The sequence below is a fragment of the Pseudopipra pipra genome, chromosome 19 (genome assembly GCF_036250125.1).
Source record: "Pseudopipra pipra isolate bDixPip1 chromosome 19, bDixPip1.hap1, whole genome shotgun sequence".
Taxonomy (NCBI): domain Eukaryota; kingdom Metazoa; phylum Chordata; class Aves; order Passeriformes; family Pipridae; genus Pseudopipra; species Pseudopipra pipra.
The window spans coordinates 2,344,482-2,362,370 of NC_087567.1; the positions used below are offsets into that span (position 1 = coordinate 2,344,482).

The 17,889-nt window shown below is 58.8% G+C and overlaps 1 protein-coding gene across 1 annotated transcript in view; it reads right to left on the reverse strand.

Moving 5' to 3' along the window:
- The window catches only part of NTN1 (netrin 1), a 101,779-nt gene extending 98,813 nt beyond the window's left edge, over positions 1–2,966 (reverse strand). The window contains exon 1 of the mRNA XM_064675652.1: positions 1,671–2,966. Within this exon, the coding sequence (XP_064531722.1) occupies positions 1,671–2,694 (1,024 nt within the window). The 5' untranslated portion in view covers positions 2,695–2,966. The remainder of the gene's footprint in view (positions 1–1,670) is intronic.
- Between the last annotated feature and the right edge of the window lie 14,923 nt (positions 2,967–17,889).

Here is a 17,889-nt window from a genome sequence, read left to right on the forward strand (position 1 = left end):
CCCCGGGCTCGGCCGTGCCTCGGTGTTGAAGGCGTCGGCGAAGAAACTGCGCTCTCTGCGAGGGACACATCTGATTGTGATTTGGGGGGGAAGGAAAAAAAAAAAGGAAAAAAAAAAAGAAAAGAAGGGAAAGAAAACAAAACCAAAAAAATAAGGCGCCCAACCCCGGCCACTCGGCGAGGGTTTTTTCCTATCGTCGGAGCTGCAAATATTTTGGAAGACGGGGCCGTGTTTTCCGTGTAAACAAGGCGGCGGCGGGGGCCGGAGCCGCGCTCCGCGGGGCCGGGAGGTCCCGGCGCGGAGAGCCGAGCCCAGTCCGGGGCATCCCAGACCCCGGGGCTGAGTCCCCACCGGCACACGGCTGAGCCAGGGGTGGCACCGGCCCCCCAAACCGCGACGAGGAGGGGACCGGCAGCGCACGGGGTTCCCGCTGGGAAGCGGGGAAATGGAAAATCGCGGGGAATCGTTAGCGGGATATGTGAAGACTCACGGGGAAGAGCAACCCAAAGCTTTCACCCTTATTCCCCCCTGGCAGAAGCGAAGGACATCCCGTCTCCGCTCAGGGACAGCCAGGAACGGCGCGAGTTTCTCGCCCGGGATGGAACGATCCGGCTGCTGCCGGGTTCTCATTTGGCCTCGGGGCTCATTCAAGTCCCCGCCGCCCCGCCACCGCCTCCCGGGGCCGCCCGCACCCCTCGGGGAGGCAGCGGCGGGAGCCGTAGGCACTGCCGGGTTTCCCTCCCCTGCTCCCAACCACTTTCCTCCTCCGCGGAGGCCGGAGCTCGTCCTCGTCCTGTCCGGGCACGGAGCCTCTCGGGCTCTGCGGCGGGTCTCTGAGCCGGTGTCCCGGGGAAGAGAACGGGGCTGCGGCGAGCTCCGGGATCCCCGGACCGAACCCAGGCCGTGCCCTGCGGGACCCCCGGCAGGGACCTGCCTGTGACGGGAGACCCTCCTCAACCAGCCAGGGCCCCTCCGCGCTTCTCCGAACACGAACGGCCTTTTGTCGGATTCCCGAGTGTCTCGTCTCCCCCCTTCTGAGCTCCTTGGTGTCTCCTGCCTCGCGTTTCCGAGGTTTCCTGCTGTTCCCTGCTCTGTACTCCGGAGTCCCCCCGTACTCCCCCCGTACTCCCTGTCCTGCGCCGCCAAGTGCCTCGGTGTGCCCCCGTCTTGTTGTCCCGGCTGCCTCGGGTGTCCCCCCTCCCACACCTCCGGGGCTCTCGGTATCCCCTCCCCCAAATTCCTGTGCCTCGCCGTGCCCTGCCCTGCGGTCCCCGGTTCCCCATGCCCCCTGCTTTGCACCCGGACATCCCTCGGTGTTGTCACCATCGCGCTCCCGGGTGCCTCAGTGTTCCCTGCTGGAGCTGCCGGACGCCTCGGTGTCCCATCCCCTGCGCTTCCGAGCGCCTTCACAGCCCCGTTCCGAGCTTCTGGGCCCCTCGGCGTCCCGTCCTTTGCCCTACGCTCCCCGGTACCTCAGTGTCCTCACCCTGTCCTGTTCTCCATCTCCCTGCGTGTTCCTGTCCTGCTCGCCGTGTCCCTGGATGTCCCCGTGCCTTTCGCTCCCGTACCCCGCGGGTCCTTCGCTCTGCCCTCCCTCTCCCTGCCCCTCCGGGGACCTCCGCGCCCTCTCGCCGTCCTTCTCCCCGCCTCTGCCGCGGCACTGGACTCACCCACACACTCGTTGGCCTCCCGGGCCGTCGCTCGCTGCCAGGGCCGGTCGTAGTGGAAGGGCTTGCAGCGGTCGCACTCGGGGCCGGCCGTGTTGTGCTTGCAGTCGCACACCAAGCTGTCGTCGCGGTCACGGACACAGCGCGACGCGTGGCCGTTGCACTTGCATCGCCCGCCGACCTGCAAGTCGGAGACGGCGTAGAAGTAGGAGTCGCGGGCCAGCTCGGAGTCATCCTCGCTCTCGTCGCCGAAGGTGTGGAGGCGGCTGAAGGTGACCCTGATGTCGGTGGCCGTCACCCAGTCCTGCAGCACGGGCGAGTTGTCGAAGTCGTGGGCGGTGGGGCGGCCGTCCAGGGTGCTGAAGGCGATGAGGCCGCCGGAGAGGGGCCGCACGTCGGTGTGCGAGTCGGTGCACACCGCCTCCTGCTCGTTCTGCTTCGTGATGGCGGCGCGGTTCGGCTTGTTGTACATCTTGCGGCACTGCGTGGAGTAGAACTGGAAGGGCACCCAGGTCTTGCCGTAGTCCATGGACTTGTGGATGGCCATGGACTCGGGGCGCGGCGAGCAGAACTGCAGGCTGACGTAGGTCACCTCGAATTTCTTGCCGAGGGAGAGGGTGAGGGTGACGTTGTGGGGGTACTGGACGTAGCTGTCGGACTGCCAGCAGGTCAGGTTGTGCGGGTTGTTGAGGTCGGTGAGGAAGGAGGGCGGGTGGGCGCGCTTGGGGTCGGAGGCGTTGCAGAGGTGGCAGGTGCGGACCTGCTCCTCGCCCTTCTCCGTCACCACGCAGTACCGCGACGGCGGCTTCCCGCAGGTGCTGGACACCTTCACCTCCTTCCCGAAGGCCGAGTTGACGAAGTCGGGGATGCAGCGGCGGGGCAGCCCGTGCTCGTCGTAGCAGGGGTCGGGCTGGGCTGTCTGCACGGCGAACATGCTCACGCCGTGGTAGCCCCCGCGCAGGGGCTGCGCCAGCCACGCCGCCGCCAGCAGCAGGGCCAGCGGCGCCTCCGCGCCCCTCCGCGGCATCCTGCGCGACCTCCGCGCGGCGTGGGGACAGCGGGGAGGGGGCACGGGGGACACGGGGGAGCCGCCGCTCGGGCGCGCAGCTCCGCGGGGCGCCTCGGCCGAGGGACGCGGTGCGGCGGCTCAGGGAGCGCGGAGCATCGCCCGCCCCGCGGCCAGCCCCGCGGAGAAAGGGGAGACCGCGGCGGCGGCGGCACCACAAAAGTGGGGCTGGCGGCGGGGCTGGGTCCCGCCTGCCTCCCGCCCCGGCCCTCGCACGGAGAATGACTGGCGGTCCCAGCCCCCGCCGCGTTTGAGGTCATGCTAAAGGAGTGACATCGCGCTCAAGGAACAGAACAACGACATCCACTGGCGGCTCAGCCAGAGACGCGCACAGGCCTCGGGGAGGGCGGGGGGGGATGGGAGTGGGACGGAGCCCGCCTCGACACCACGGCGATGGGCGCCAGCGCCGCCGCGGGGCTCCCGAGCCGCCCCGAGCACCGCGGAAGGACCGTCCTGCTCCCCCCCGGCCCTCCGTGCCCCCGACGGGGCTGGGGGAGCCCAGGGCCGCCTGCGCCCCAGCAGCTGGGGATGCTCCGTGGGCGTGGAGCGGGGAGAGGGGGGGAGCGGCCGGGAGGAGCCCCCCGCCCACCTGTGGGGACGCCGAGAGGGACAGGATGGGGACGTCTCCCAGCTGGTCGCTGCTGGCCTCCCCTCTCTAGCAGGCCAGACAGGGACTGGTCCCCTCAGCTGGACCGGGAGGGGGGGCCGGGGCAGAGCCCGAAGCACGTCCGGGCACCGGCCCGCTCCGAGGGGGCTCCCAGAGGATCTCGGCCCGCAGCCTTCGCCCCTAGGACAGAAACTCCGATGCCAGGGAAGTTGAACAGGGAGAAATCTCGAGTCTTTGGGCACTACACGGGAACTAACGGGCCTGGCGACCTTCGGCAGGTTGTTTTAGGGGGCCGATCTCGTCTCCCTAGCACAGCCCTGGGACAATCCAGGCACAGGGACCGCCCCCCGCCTCGGTTTGCAGCTTGTCGGGGCTCCCGTTAAAGCGAGGAAGGGGTTAAAGGGCGGCACTTGTCCCTCACTGGGCCGTGGCCCAGCCCCGGTCTCCCCTTCCCGCCCGTTCTGCGGACCCTCCGTGCCGGGGGGCTGCCCCCGGCGGCCGCCTCCGTCCTGATCAGCTCTGTCCCAGCGCTTCCCCCCGGTGATCCCGGCCGGGGGCAGAGCCCCGGGGGACAGTACCGAGATCTAGGAGAGACGGTCCCGCGAGGGAGCGGAGAGTTTCCCTCCCGCGGCTCCCGGCCGCCCTGCTCGCCCCCCTTCCCTCTCTCTTTGATTAAAAGGGCACTTTTATTTTTCCAACGGAGGTGCCCTCTCTCGGAGCGCTGCCCACGCCGTGTCACTCAAGCGGCCTGGCCCTGGCACGGCGGCGCGGTCCCCTCCCCGGCGAGCCCCGGCGGGGCGGCCCGAGGGGACGGGGGCTGCCCGGGCAGCCGTGAGCCCCAGGCCGGCCTCCGCCCCCTCCCCTCCTCCCGCCCCTCTCCCCGCTTTGAATTCCTTGCCACCGAGCTGAATAAAAGTGGTTGTTGTAAATTGAATTAGTGCCTGATTAATCTGCTCCCGGGCCTGCTAGCCCAGCGGGGCGTCTTTGGCAATGCAACCGCCTTCCCTGCAGGGCAGCGGGGCTCCGCAGCCTCCCTGCCCCCACTGCTCCCCCCGGATCTCCCCCACCCGCCCCCCAGCCCCGCCACTCCCGGGATTTGTTAACTCTTCCCCGGGAAACAGCCCCTTCGTCCCGCTCCCGGGGCTCTTGGTGCTCCTTCGCCGGAGGAAGAGGGGTGTTTGTGTGTGTTGGGGATGCGTCGGGCCAGGACTAAGGGGGGGGGTCCCAGTCCCGCTGGTCTCACCCGAGCTGTCCTTGGACTCAGTCGCAGCCCGGCACACCCGGGACAATCCTGAGATACCCCAGCCCCGAAGAAAGATTTCCCCCCGCTCTTGAATTGAGGACCTATTTGCGTAATTGAGATAGGGTGGTACCTCAAGGAAGAAAGGGGACAATTTAGACCAAACTGTCCCGGGTCGTGGGGACCGGGCCGGGAGAGAGCTGCGGGAGGCCCCGGGACATCCCGCCCTGAGCGGGCTCTCCCCAGCGCCGGGTGGGCTCGGCCGCGGCTGTGCGGACAACTCGGGATGGAAATCTCCAGCCGGGAGCCCCAAATTCGGGCCCTCAGACTCTTCCACGTGCCTACCATGAGCATCCGCGCTCGTCATTTCTGAGCTCCCGCTCTGTCCGCCCGGCGTTTTTCCTTCGGCCACGCACGTCCGGGACCAGCCCTTCCTTGCGGGACTCCCCGTCCGCCCGTTCCGGGCCGTGCCGGGGAGGGGAAGCGATGGGGCCACCGGCTCCTGTGCCCGGGGGGGGACACACTCGGGGCTGTCTGGGGGCGCAGCAGGTGCCGTTGCGAGGACCCGCGTTTCTCCAGGAAAGGATGCGGGTTTGGCTCCGGTTTCTCCCGACGCTCCTCGACCCTCTTTCCGGCCCGGCCGCGGCATCGGGAATGCTGCCGGGCACCGGGCGCAGGATAGGGCTGAAATTTTAACGTTTCCTTAAAATCCGGGAAGGTTTTTAAAGGTTACCCCCCACCTTCCCAATCCCTCAAAGCCCGCACTGTTCTTTAACGCCTCACGGCAAAAAATGGGGTGAATCTAAGCAATCCCGACCCCCGCTAAACTCCCCCGCAAACCCGAGGTGCTGCCTAATCCCATTAGCAGGGTGTTAATTTAACAACCACCCGGCGCTGCCGAGCGCGGGGCCCCGCACTGCCCGGCGGCGTTCCCGGGGCTGCGGCTCTCGCTTCCCTCCTGCCCTTCTCACTGAGTTTATTCGGTGTTTCACAACCCCCGGGGTTTGTAATGGCTCTTGCGGTCATTAACGTGATTTACTGAGGCTTTCTCCTCTAATTACCTCGCCCTCGAGCTATTAAATGCGTGTAAGCAGTTCCGCGGGGACCAACTCTCCGAGCCTCGGGCCCGAGTCTGTCCGCCCGCTCCGGGCAGGGGCCTGGGGCAGTCCCGGGAGGACGGAGCAGGGCGGGTGCTCGGGGTACCAGGCCACAGGTCGCCCCCCTACTTTGGGGTTTGATTTTCCTGACATTAAGCACCAGCTAACCCCGGCCCTCTCCTGGCTCGGAAGGGGATAGATCCTTGCCGAATCCAGCCCCGGTGCGACCCCGATGCACGCTCGCTCTCTCTCCGGGACCGGCGTATCTCCTGTACCCGCACCGGGACCGGAGCATCTCCGGTACCCGCACCAGGGACGGAGCACGGCTGGTACCAGCACCGGAGCATCTCCAGTACTTTCACCGGGACCTGAGCATCTCCAGTACCGCCGGTACCTGCCCCGGGAACGCGGTCGATCCCCGTGAGGGCCCAGGGGCTGAGCGGCGGCGGGGCACGGCCGGTCCAGGACAGAGCGGAGCCTCCCCGTTCCCCCGCGCTGGGCCCGGGAGAAGCCCCGGTGACGGAGAGCCGAGAAGGGCTTTATTTCAGCCCCACCGGGGCCAGCGGGAAAGGCCGCCCCGGCGCTCGGAGCCTGTTTTAAAAGTCAAATGGCTTCGGGTGCCGGAGCTCGTCCTCCTCGCCGGGAACAATGCGCTGCTCCTCGCCCACCTCCCCCTGCACGGCCCGGGTTTGGAGAAGGGAGGGGGAAAATCCGGGCGGCTCTTCCCCTCCTCGGCTCTCGGGGGGCCGTTCCCCGGCGGGATCGGGAGCGGCTGGAAAAGCAGAGAAGACCCGGGTTGAAATAATCAGGAGCGATTTATTCCCCTGGAGTGACAGTTCTTTTGAGCAGTTGCCGAATGGCAGTTTCTGTCTTTCTGAAAGCTTTTCTTCCAGATTCTGTTCAGATTAGGCTGGGGAGATGAATGAGGCCATTATCCAGCCCAGTAGCTATTCTGAAATGCCAAATTAATTACCAAGGGCTAAATCAAGGCGATGGGGGCTGAAGGCGGAGCGGGGGCGGGGGGGGGGGGAAAGGCGGCGGCGGTTTGAGGTGTGAAAATATCTCCGCGATCTTTTAAACACTGACACGGCGGGCGGCCCGGGGTGCTCCCCTCAAACCCCCCAAACCTCGCTCCGCAGGTGATGGGGGCAGCGGCGTCTGGAGGGGCCCCGGCCGGGCGGAGCGGGCGAGGAGACCCTGCGGGGTCCCGCTCTGGCTGCCCCTTCCCCGGCTCCGGAACGGCCCCGCCGGCCGCCGCATCTCTCACCGGGCTGAACCGGGGCCGGGGCAGGAGTCGAGGCCGCTCGCCCCCTCTCGATGCTCACGGGTCCGTCGGGGTTCTCCGCCACCTGCCCGCCGACCCCGCGGCGGAGCGAGGAGCAGCCGCGCTCTCCCCAGTCCTGCTGCAGCGCTTTGTCATCGACTGAACCGCCGCGGAGGGAGCCTGGGGGATTCCCTGAGCTCCGAAGGGCCGGATGGGGGATGCAAAAAGTGATCAAACTGTCGCTTCTTTCACCAGTGTTTGCGATGAGTGCGAGAAGGGAGTGTGGATGTGCAGCAGTGCTGACCCGGAACTCGGTTCGCGTTGTTTGGCTTGGAGGGTTACAGAAACACCGCGGGGAAAGGGGAGAAAGACCGATCCCAAGAAAATTAGGCAAGAAGGCACCTCTGGCTCTTCCCGCACTGATGTCGCTCTGCCAGCACAGATCACAACATTCGCACATGACATTTAATCCCCCATCCTAAAGCTCTTTGGCTCTCGGCAGGCAGTTATTGTTATTATCGTTGCTCTAATATTTACGCTTTGCTCCCAAACAAGTGTAATTTCCCTGGTCGCTTTGTAGATCCCTGGCCCTTAATCCAGTTTTCTCTTCAGTTCCCGGGAGACCACACCTCTGGCTCCTCTCTTTCACGAAAAAAATTGCGCGAATTTTACGCAAGAAAATTAACGTTTAGGGAATGGTGGGTCAAACCTGACTATCAGTTTTGGGTTAGGGCTGAATCTTCTACAGCAAACGCACACGGCCAGTGACATCCCGGCTCAGCCCGGGCAGAACCGCTGGCAGCAGCGAGAGCAGAGTTAGGCAAGACTTTTCCCTGCACTAGACAGTCCTTGCAAACGAGGAACAAGCAACGAGGAGATTTCCCAGGGGCTGAGAAGTGGGCTGTAGAAGGAACCGAGTCTTTAATGTAAATTGGCCGTGGCTGGCAGAGACCACTGAACACTGGGCTATTCAGCATCGCTGTGAACCTCTAATGATCAACTCGGTTTTCAATTATACACCCACAATTGCCACCAAGTGAGATAAGCCTCTGGAATACTATATTTTCTCTTGCAAAATGTTTTCTGTAGGGCAGGCGGGCTGGAAAACTCAGTGAGTAATATTTGATTTATTTTCAGCAGAGCAGCGGGACACCCAGGAGCCAGGAGAGCTCCCGGCCGGACCAAACAGGTGCCCGAACGGCGCTCGCACTCCTGGGGACTCGCAGGTGGATCCAGCCACTGCAGGGAGACGAAGCATTGTGGGAACCAGATATTCCCAGGAAAACAGAGGCACTCCTTGATGTTAAACCCCGTGATTTATTTGTGTGCTCCTCTGCAGAAACAATGGCTTCATTTGGATGGGTGCAGATGTAGCACAACAAGAAAGAATGCAGCTTGGCCTGGAAAATGCTGCCATGCACTGGACATGCTGCCGAGGTCTCATCCAGGGGAAAAAGGGGATGTTGCCTGGCATATCCCAGGAACATGCACAGACCCTCCAGACTTCAGTTGCTCATATATCCCAAAGAAGGCTACCCTACATTTTCAAGCTATTTCCAAGTTAAATTACTCTTCTGAGCAATCTATTACAGGGAGTGGGACAAGAAGAACACAGTGACCTTGCAACAATGTTTTGAGCTCCACGGGAAAAAATACCAGAAGTGAACTGGGAGCTCGGTCCACCCGGAACGCCCTGGCACAGCTGAAGAAACCTCACTGCAATGAATTGATGGAGGCCTGGCAGGACCCCCTGCACTGATGAAGGGAATAACCCTGTGCGTTTCTGGGCACTGACAGTGTAACCCCCAGTTCACACATCTGGGGGGCTCTGCTGCCAGGCTGAGGTGTGGGAGATGTGGGGTGAAGAAAACAGCTTTTGGTCTGGAGGTGGAAGATTCCTGTGCAAACTTTGCTGGTGATCTCTGTGGGGAGGAGGGGATGGGGACATCCAATTTATTCAGTAAAATGTTTAATCCAGAGAGACTTCCACTGAGTTTATTGGAACCACGGCGCAGTGGAGAAGAAGGGACTCTGCAGATAGTATTTTTAGATGATTAAAGCACCCACTTGGATCTCAGGGGACCTGGGAGCAGGTCCACCCACTGCAGAGGATTTTCTGCTAGTTTTAGGACTACTTTCTTTATATCAAGTATTTGTGGGTCCGACTGGCAGAGGGACATCGGAGCAATTCACAAATCTCTGCTGAGCCTGGTTTATGGAAACACATCCCCCTGAGGCCCCGAGGCTCTGCACCCACCTGAGAGCCCACTCAGCTCACCTGCCATGCCCTGTGTTATGGCTGTTCGGGACTCAGAGCGAGCATCCCTGCCCTGAAGTGCCCGGCTCTGACCCCACACCGCAGTTTGCACGGGAGTTTAGTGTCTCTCCTCCAGCTTGGCATTCACTCCCCATGGACGGATTTGGGGCTCGCTGCCTTTCCTGTCTATGTTGGTTGGAGACAACCCCGGCTCGGAGGACTCAAATGCCTTCACAGCAGCTGCTGGCCCGGGCTGTCCCTTTGGCAGAGGGATGTCACCACCCCGGCACTGGCAGCCCCATGGTGACCATTGCCTGGCAGGGATCCCCGCTGTCATTTACGGGTAATCGGCAGCAAACGGAGCAGAAGGGAAGACACTTGGGGTGGGCTCCTTGGGTGAAATCTGACCTCCGCAGCCATCAATCGTCCTCGACATCTCTTCCTTTTTTATTATTTCTACTTCTTCGTGCAAGTGCTGTGGCTCTGCAGGGAGCAAAGAAAAGTTTCTTCACTTCCTGCAGAGAAGCAGTAAAGCCAAGCTGAGAGCCGAGCAGGACTTCCCTGCCTGCCTGGCGCTGCCTGACAGCAGCTCAAGGGAGTCCTGGGCACTGTTAGCTGCTCCTCTGGGAGGAAATCAGCCTTGATTCAGAGTCATCTGCCCCTGGGCCCTGTTTGGGAAGGATAACAACAAAGTTTTTTCCTTTTGATTTGAGACCAATGTTACTCAAAGGAAATTCATTCCTTTACTCTCTGCTTTGACTCCCTTTAGCAAATTCTGAGCAGCAATTCAAACATAAGAGTTCTGGTGCCAAGAGAATCCAGATGGAGAAGGTCAGATGTTGTCCAGAGCAAAGAGAGAGCAGCCAGGATAAGGGCAGGGATATTGCAGCGAGCAGTGCAGGTTCCTTTAAAACAACTAACGTTCCTTTAAATAACTAATTTGAGCAGAGACAATTCTTCACCTACGTTACAGAATTGTTTGCTGGACACAGTGAACACTACTGATATCAGTCCAGTGTAGGAGTTTCTTCGGCTCTGGCATAAGAAAAGGGCCCATGTAGAGATTTTCTACCTCGGCAGAGACTATTTAGGAGAACCCAAGATCACAGTTTTATACGGGACCCATGTAAGGCTGTGGAGCTGAAATGCTGATCTTCTTGCTGTGAATTTTCCTCCCCACTGGTTCAGAATAGAGCCTTGAAAAGGAATTTGATCTTCTTAAGCCGGTGTAAGGTAAAGATAGAACCTGGGCTGAGCTTCAAGGGCAGAGGCTGGAGCCAGGGCAGGCAGGGCTGGGTGTATTTCAGCTGCCTAAGGAGCAGGATTATTAAAACGTGGGTCCCCAGAGCTTCTGAATTCCCACCACCTAGTAACTCCCTTAGCCAGATAATTAACTATTCTCCAACATTGCTTTGCAGGGACCAGTGGGCTCTTGGGGCTCAGCTCCAATTGAAAATGTGGCAGTGCTGGGACAGGCTCTATTGCACCATTGCAGATGAAGGGGGTGTTTTGTTGCTTTCTTTGTTTAAAAGTAATAATAAAAAAAATATATTCCAGAAAGCATCCTGTTCCCTGAGGGAAGAAGTGGGGGATCTGTAGGGAGGGTCATGCGAGCAGCCATCCAGGTTTTGGGTTTATATCTTCCTTAAGGAAAATGTCCTCTTGATATAAGACAAGGAGTGCTGGGGGGTTTCCTGGCACCCTCAAATCAACTCTGCACAGGGAGGCTGCCCAGCCCTGGCCTGGCCCTTTATGAAGGTATGTCATCCATCAGGACAGCAGGAAACATGTTTTTCAGGAGCCTTACCCAGAGCTTTGCAGCATTCGATCTCTTTGGCAGCCATCCTAACCTAATTATAATTAAGTAAGTATTAAGCTGGAATGAAGTGGCCTTCGAGTGGCTATAACCTTCTAATAGGAGAACTTGGGGTAAGGCAGCAGGAGCAGGGCTCAGGTTGGGCACTGAGGCATCGTGAGAGCCCAGACACGGCGCGCTGGGGACGGGGCCAACAGCTCCATCGAGGAACCTTCCCCACAGGACACAGAGCCCTCGCCCCGCTCCACTCCGGGGCTGGGGTTATGCAGAGAGAGGGTTCCCCGCCCCGGTGCCGGTGCTGAGCGCCAGAGCCTTATCCAGGGGCTGTCCCCAGGCTCGCAGCCATTACCAGGGTCATTAATCAGCGCTGTGCCCGTACGAGGGTGGGCGAGGGGGGTCGGGCACGTCTGAGCGAGCACAGCCAACAAACACCGCGTCCGCCCCGGCACGGCACTGCCCGCACATCATCCCCGCGTGTTGGGGGGTCCGGACCCCCTCACCCAGCGCGGCGGGTGCCAGTGCCCGGCGGCGGCACCGCCCTGTCCCAGCCGGCTCCCTCGCAGGGGTGAAGCAGCTGGGGAGCGCTCGTTTGCAGAGCTGAATTCCTCGCTGTCGACTGCTGCTCAGCGGCACCGTCGCCTGCCTGCTGCAAGCTGAGCCCCGCCGAACGCGCCCCGGAGCGCCCGAGCCCCGGGACTGCCGGCGGGACAGCGGAGGAGGAGCAGGAGGAAGGGGGAATGAGGCAATGGCGAGAGAAGGCAAGTGGACAACTCTGCGCCGTCCTCAGATATTCAGTAGAGAAATGACGCTCGCACCCTCTATAAAGATCTCTGCTGCCCGTGGCAGAAAAGGCTTCTATGAACTTCTGCAGTTCTCATCCCTGCTCCCGATGCCTTGGAAACAAGGGGTAGGGAGAAGGTAAAACTTCTTCTCTTGTCCTGGTACGCTATTGCCTCATCCCTACCCTCTATGGCTTCAGTAATGCCCTGTTGTTTTTCAGTGTTAATCATGTGCTCATCATCATCATCATCATCATCATCATCATCATCATCATCATCATCATCATCATGGCTAGGCTTCGCGAACGAAGCCACGTTTGTTGCAAACACGTTGAATCATGTGCTATAGAAAAGCAAAACCATTCTTCCAGCACGCTGCCTGGTTTTGATTCTGCTGGAAAACAGCCTTATCTCCAGGATCCTGCCTGTCCCTGTCACCCCAACTGATGCACACACATGCTGCAGGGAAGTCAGTAATTCCACATATTGCTCCCACCCAGGCACTTTTACTGTGAGACGAGAAGACAAATTCCAGCTGCAACCACCTCACATCCATCGGATGCTGCACCAAGACCTTGCTGCCCATATCACTGCTCACTCCTTCCAGCCCTGCCACAGGTCTCCTGGACATTTGGTGGCATCAGTAAGTGTGAGGTGACAGATGCAGTAAAAATGTTACTGCTGTGAGAGTTAATGTGTGGTGTTCCTGAGCCACCCCAAAATACAGAGAGAAATGTACACAACTCTGCACCCCCTGAGACCTGGGGATCATGGAGATATCTATAACACATCCATCCCTGCTGGCCTCTGATAAACCAGAGGGTTTGGATTCATAATTGTCTCATTTAAATACTAATTTATAAACCTGAGCCTAGGCACACACTGATGGCAGCTAGGAGGAATTTCTGAGCATGGAGTGGCTTTGCTATAAATGTGAATTAGAGCATCAGGATGAAACTGGCCACTGGGAATGATGCCAAATTGATTAAGTTCAAGAATTTAAGGACAGCAGGGTGCCTGTGGGTGCCTCCTGCCCAGCGGAGCCCTGCACTTGCTGTGGTGCTCCCTCAGAACTACCTGCTGCCCACCTGTGAACCCCCCCTTGTCCTGTCCACTCTGCTGCCCCCGAAGGAGGATTGTTGAGGGGCTGCTCCACAGGTTTGCTGCCTCACCTGGCAGAGCCAACATCTTGGTGTCTTTGGAAAAAGATACCAAAAGCTGTGTGTGTTCCTTGGTGAACGTGGTGCTGTTTGGCAGCCCAAGGGAAACGTTAAATGTGTTTCCACCAGGGCTTGGTAAAATGCCGTGGTCAGGCTGATCACTCCTGGCCACCTGGAAAAGCCTTGCTGTGCTCACTACCATGGCCACCTGGAAAAGCCTTGCTGTGCTCACTACCATGGCCACCTGGAAAAGCCTTGCTGTGCTCACTACCAGCTTGCAGACGGCTCCCCAGTTTGGTGACTGGCTTGCTGAATCCAAACTGTTTGTGGCAACTCTCAGACATTGTCCTCTGCCAGTTCCCTGGTCAGCACATCTATCCTTTCCCAGCCTGGCACCTGGAAATCACTGTACACAGAGGATGTGGCTGCCTGCCCCAAACCCTTCCCCTGCCCTTTACTCCCTCCCCAGGAGTTATTCCAGCCTGGGGTCTGCAGGTGAGCAGTCTGGTTGGGGATCTCCAAAAGGTTTGTGAGGGGCTGTTATTGCCAGGGCTTGCTTTCCCAAAGCTCCCAGCATCCTTTCAGCTGCACCCCTCCGAAAAAGCCCTTAAAGCACACACCCAACATGAAATACATGACTGAAGTCAGTGTGATTCCAGCAGTGGCTCATCTGCTACAGTGGGAGATGAATTCCTCTCACAGGGAGGGCTCAGTGTCCATGGGAGGTTTCCCCTGGGAATTTTACATGCTGAGAGCATGTGCTGGGGGTTGTTCAGGAGATGGGCACCAATAGTTCCCTGCCTCCTGCAGCCCTTGCATATTCCCAGCCACTGTCAGGTCAGGTCAAGTCCTCCCCAGACCTTTGCTGAAACATCTCTGGCTGATGCTGGCATCAAGATTTCATCCTTTGCATGAAGTGGGAGGGCCCCAAACCTTTCCCACTGAAGACAGCAATGACCTCAAACGACATTGCTCCTCCCTCGATGTCTCCTTGCATGTATTACCTGACTACTCAGCCAATTCATCCCTGAAGGGAGCCAGAGCCATTCCTGGGCAGCAGAGACCTCCTCTGGTTGCCCAGCCCAGCTCTGTCCTGCTTCCAGCCTCTTTTGGTTGGGCTGGATGGGACTGTGTGTCCAAAGGTGGGATCTCTGTCCCATTTTTGCCATCTCCCCGAGCGTGAGATAAACCCTGCCCACAAATACAATTTTCTCCTCGTGGTTGATCTGGGCACATAATTCAGATACCTGAAAGGACATTGAATTTGTCACCTGGACAAGGTGACTGACCAAGCTGGTTAGGGCAAATATCACTCTCCTGGCTCAGCTTATCCCAAGATATGCCCGCAGTGGATTTGCACGGGGTGATTATTTTTATTTAAGACAAGCAGGGGAAAAAAGAAGAAGGAAATTCACGGGAAAAACCCGATCCATTGCAGCTCAGCCTGAGGCCCTGCTGCCACCTACTGGGGTCCCAACGCCGAGCATTCCGCACCAGCCCGGGGTGGGGATGGGTCCTGCCTGGGTGTGGGGACCCCTACAGGGTGCTGGAAGGGGAGGGAAGCCCCTATCCTCGTTATCCTGGATCTGTCCCTCTCCTGCTGCAGGCTCATTTGGTAGCAAAACCGCTGGAGAGCCTTAAAACCCCCAGGCATTCCAGCTGAGGAGCTTGGCTGTCCTCTGGGATAGCACTTGCAGAAGTATTTTGGCACGTGTGTTTCGGGGAGGCAGAGCCCAGCTCCCGAGGGATGCAGGAACCTCTGCTTTCTACTTGTTGATCTGGTTCTCAGATTTGCACCGGGTGCTTTGCGTGCCCGTCACAATGTGCATCCGAAATGTGCCTCTCCCTTTGGGCAGCAGGGATGACAGGGATGTGGGCACGGCTGGGTGGGGGGTGCCCTGTGCCCCTCGCGGCTCCCCTGGGCTGTGAGCTGGGGAAGAAGCACAGGCTGCAGATGCTCGGGATTCACAGCGCGCTTTGAATGTTGCCACCTCCACATCCAGCTGGATGGGCTGCCCAGGAGCGTGGCCAGCTGTCCCCAGGCCCACATGGCCAACGTGCAACCAGCTCCAGTGGTTTTCCAGGAGGTTTATTCAGTCCCATCATGACCTGGAGCAAGGCTGACTGGTTATGGACACCCCTTTCATCGGCAGTGCCCAGAGCAGGATCTCACACCCTGGCATTGATTGTTGTGGGTTCACCAGGAGCTCTGATGCCCTGGGAAGTGGAAGGTGCTCGTGGCTCTGGAGGCTCAGAGGTGGCTGGGACAGAGGCTGCTGGGCTGAGGGTCACCATGGTCACAGATATCACGGTACCCACCAAATTTCACCACCCTCACATCGTCCCTCCTCCCGGGTTGACCCCAGGAATTCTGCCAGAGGCAGAGCTCTCCCTGGGGAGGTGCTTTCCAGGGGTGCACGGCCCAGCTGGGCACGCAGGGGCGGCTGTACCCCCCGAGTGATGCTCAGACCCCTCCGTCACTGCAGTTCTCCGGCAGAACACAGGGTGGAAACCTCAGCCCGTACGAAAGCCGCTCCCAGACCAGCTCTTCCCAGGACTCTGCCCCTTCCTGGGGCTGCCTCCGCTCCTTATAGCCCCGGGGGCGATCCGGACCAGGAATCGCCCTGCTGTCAGGGGAGGAAGTTCTGAAAAGTGAGGAACGGGGTGTTCCACCTTCGGGAGACAGATTTTTGTTCGGGTAAGGCTGGGACGAGGCCACCTCTCTGCATCCGAGGGAACTTTCTGCAGTAGCATCTTGCCTCAAGGAGTCAGGTAAAAAGCTTGGATGCAGCTCCTGCAGGAGATGAAAAGGCAGGGTGGGACTGGGCCCAGGCAGGTGTTTTGGCACAAAGGTGGCCATGGGGCACAATGAAGTGCTCTCCTCCATAAGCCACTGCTAGTAAGAGAAGTGATTGAAGAAGGGATCGATTAGAACTGGGGAGGTTAGGACTGGCACGTGGAAAGACTTTCCAGCAGTAAGAACAGAGCCATGCTGGCATTGCTGAGGATGCTGGAGATTCCTGGTCCTCAGTGGACTCGGGAACAGGGCAGACAATTGTCTGTCAGGGAAAAGTGTCTGTAGCAGCCCTGCCTCGGTGCAGGGGATAGTCCCTTGCATCCAGCTGGGTCCCCTTGGTTTCCATCCCAGCCCTGATTTCTGCACCTCTTTCTTGTCCTTCCCTGTTTCTCCTGTAGGAAAAGGGCCCCCCATCCTCTTTCACAGCTCTGCCTTGTGCACTTGCAAGCTACACCCTGGTCCTGAGAAGAGCACCAGCCACTGGCATAGCAATGGGCAGCTTGGAAACCCAAAGCACAGTGTGCTGTGTCCGTGAGGGCAGGAGGGGTGTCTGGCTCCTTCTCTTACAATTCCCACTGTTATTGTTAATGTTACAGTGGGGAGTATGTTTGATTTTACTGCATCAAAGTTTTACTCAGACTTTTACTCATCTTGCTTCTCCCTTCACCAGTGTGGATGGTTTCCAGCAAGAATCCACGTGGCTTGGAGCATGCACAGGTCAGAGAGCAAAACAGAAACGGTTCCGAGGCTGCAGGATGGATCAGCCAGAGCAGGACCTGCCACATGGCAGATGGGAAACTGAGGCATGGAAGGCTGAGTGACCTGCTCATGTCCCCGGGGTGGCAGTGGCAGTGTGAGGAGCTGAGCCATGACCTCCTAAACCAGGATCAGACTTTCTCTGTGGAAGAAGGGACCTGAGAAAGGAGGTGGAAGACACCCAGAAGTCAGTGTGGTTTTGCTCCAGGCACCCAAGCCCTTGCACAGGAGAATAGAAAAGTGCAGATCAGACAAGTGTTCACCTGCCAAAAGTGTGACAGTTCTGGAGCCCTTCGACCCCAGAGCTGGACAGAAAACCTTTGGCATTTTGATGGATTGGGTCATTTAAGGTTATGTTTTCATCTCCTACGTGGGGGGTAGGAGGGGAACATCTGGGGTCAGATCTGCCACCACCAAAGTCTATGGCCCAGTTTCATTTCTCAGGGGTCAGTCTCAGGTGGTGTGGAGCAATCTTTCAGGATCCTTTGACTTTGCACCGAGAAATGAAAAACACAAGTCATGGGGAAAACCAGTGAGAATAAGCAGGTTCCCTTTTCAGTGGATCCTGCTTCCCCTTCCCTCTGAAGCTGGGCAGGCAGTGGGGAGAGGCTGCAGAGCTGCTTCACTGGGGCTGTGATGCTCTGTTATTATGTGAACTCAGTGAGAAGGAAGCAATGAGCTCACCTGGAGCTGTGGCAGCCAAGCCTGTGCAGCCACAGGCACAGCAGCACACAACAGCCCCGGTGTCTGTGTAAGGTGAGTCAGTCCCCCAAATCTGGTGGAAATCCATACACTGGACACCAGTGAAAGCATCCTAGGGAGATGGCCTGTGCTTAGAACCAATGATTTCATGGCATTTGGGGGGCTGAGTTACTGGATTTCCAGTGTGTGACTTGTTTCAGGGAGTGTGTCTATGTGTGGAGTAGAGAGGAAAGGGAAGAAGACCCTGATGAACTTATGTGAACTTAAGTGCAATATGAACTTAAGTGTTCAAGGCCAGGTTGGACAGGGCTCTGAGCAACCTGGTCTAGTGGAAGATGTTCCTGCCCATGGCAGGGGTTGGAACAAGATGATCTTTAAGGTCCTTTCCAACCCAAACCATTCTGTGATTCTATGATTTTACAAACTTCTGAGAATCTCTGTGAGTTCAGGGTAACTATCATCTTCAGCAGCCATCCAAGATGTGCCTTTGTGATGATTTGGAGGAAAAGGAGTCCAAGCAGAAGCCAGGCAAAGGTGATTTGGGTTTGTGAGTTCCTGTTCCTGGAAATGAAAAAGGATTTGAAGCAGAGCAACTGCCCTCGCAGGACACGTTCACAGCCCATGGGCCCTCCTGCACCCTGGCCCTTTGCATACATGGGAAACCTGATTTGCTTAGAAATG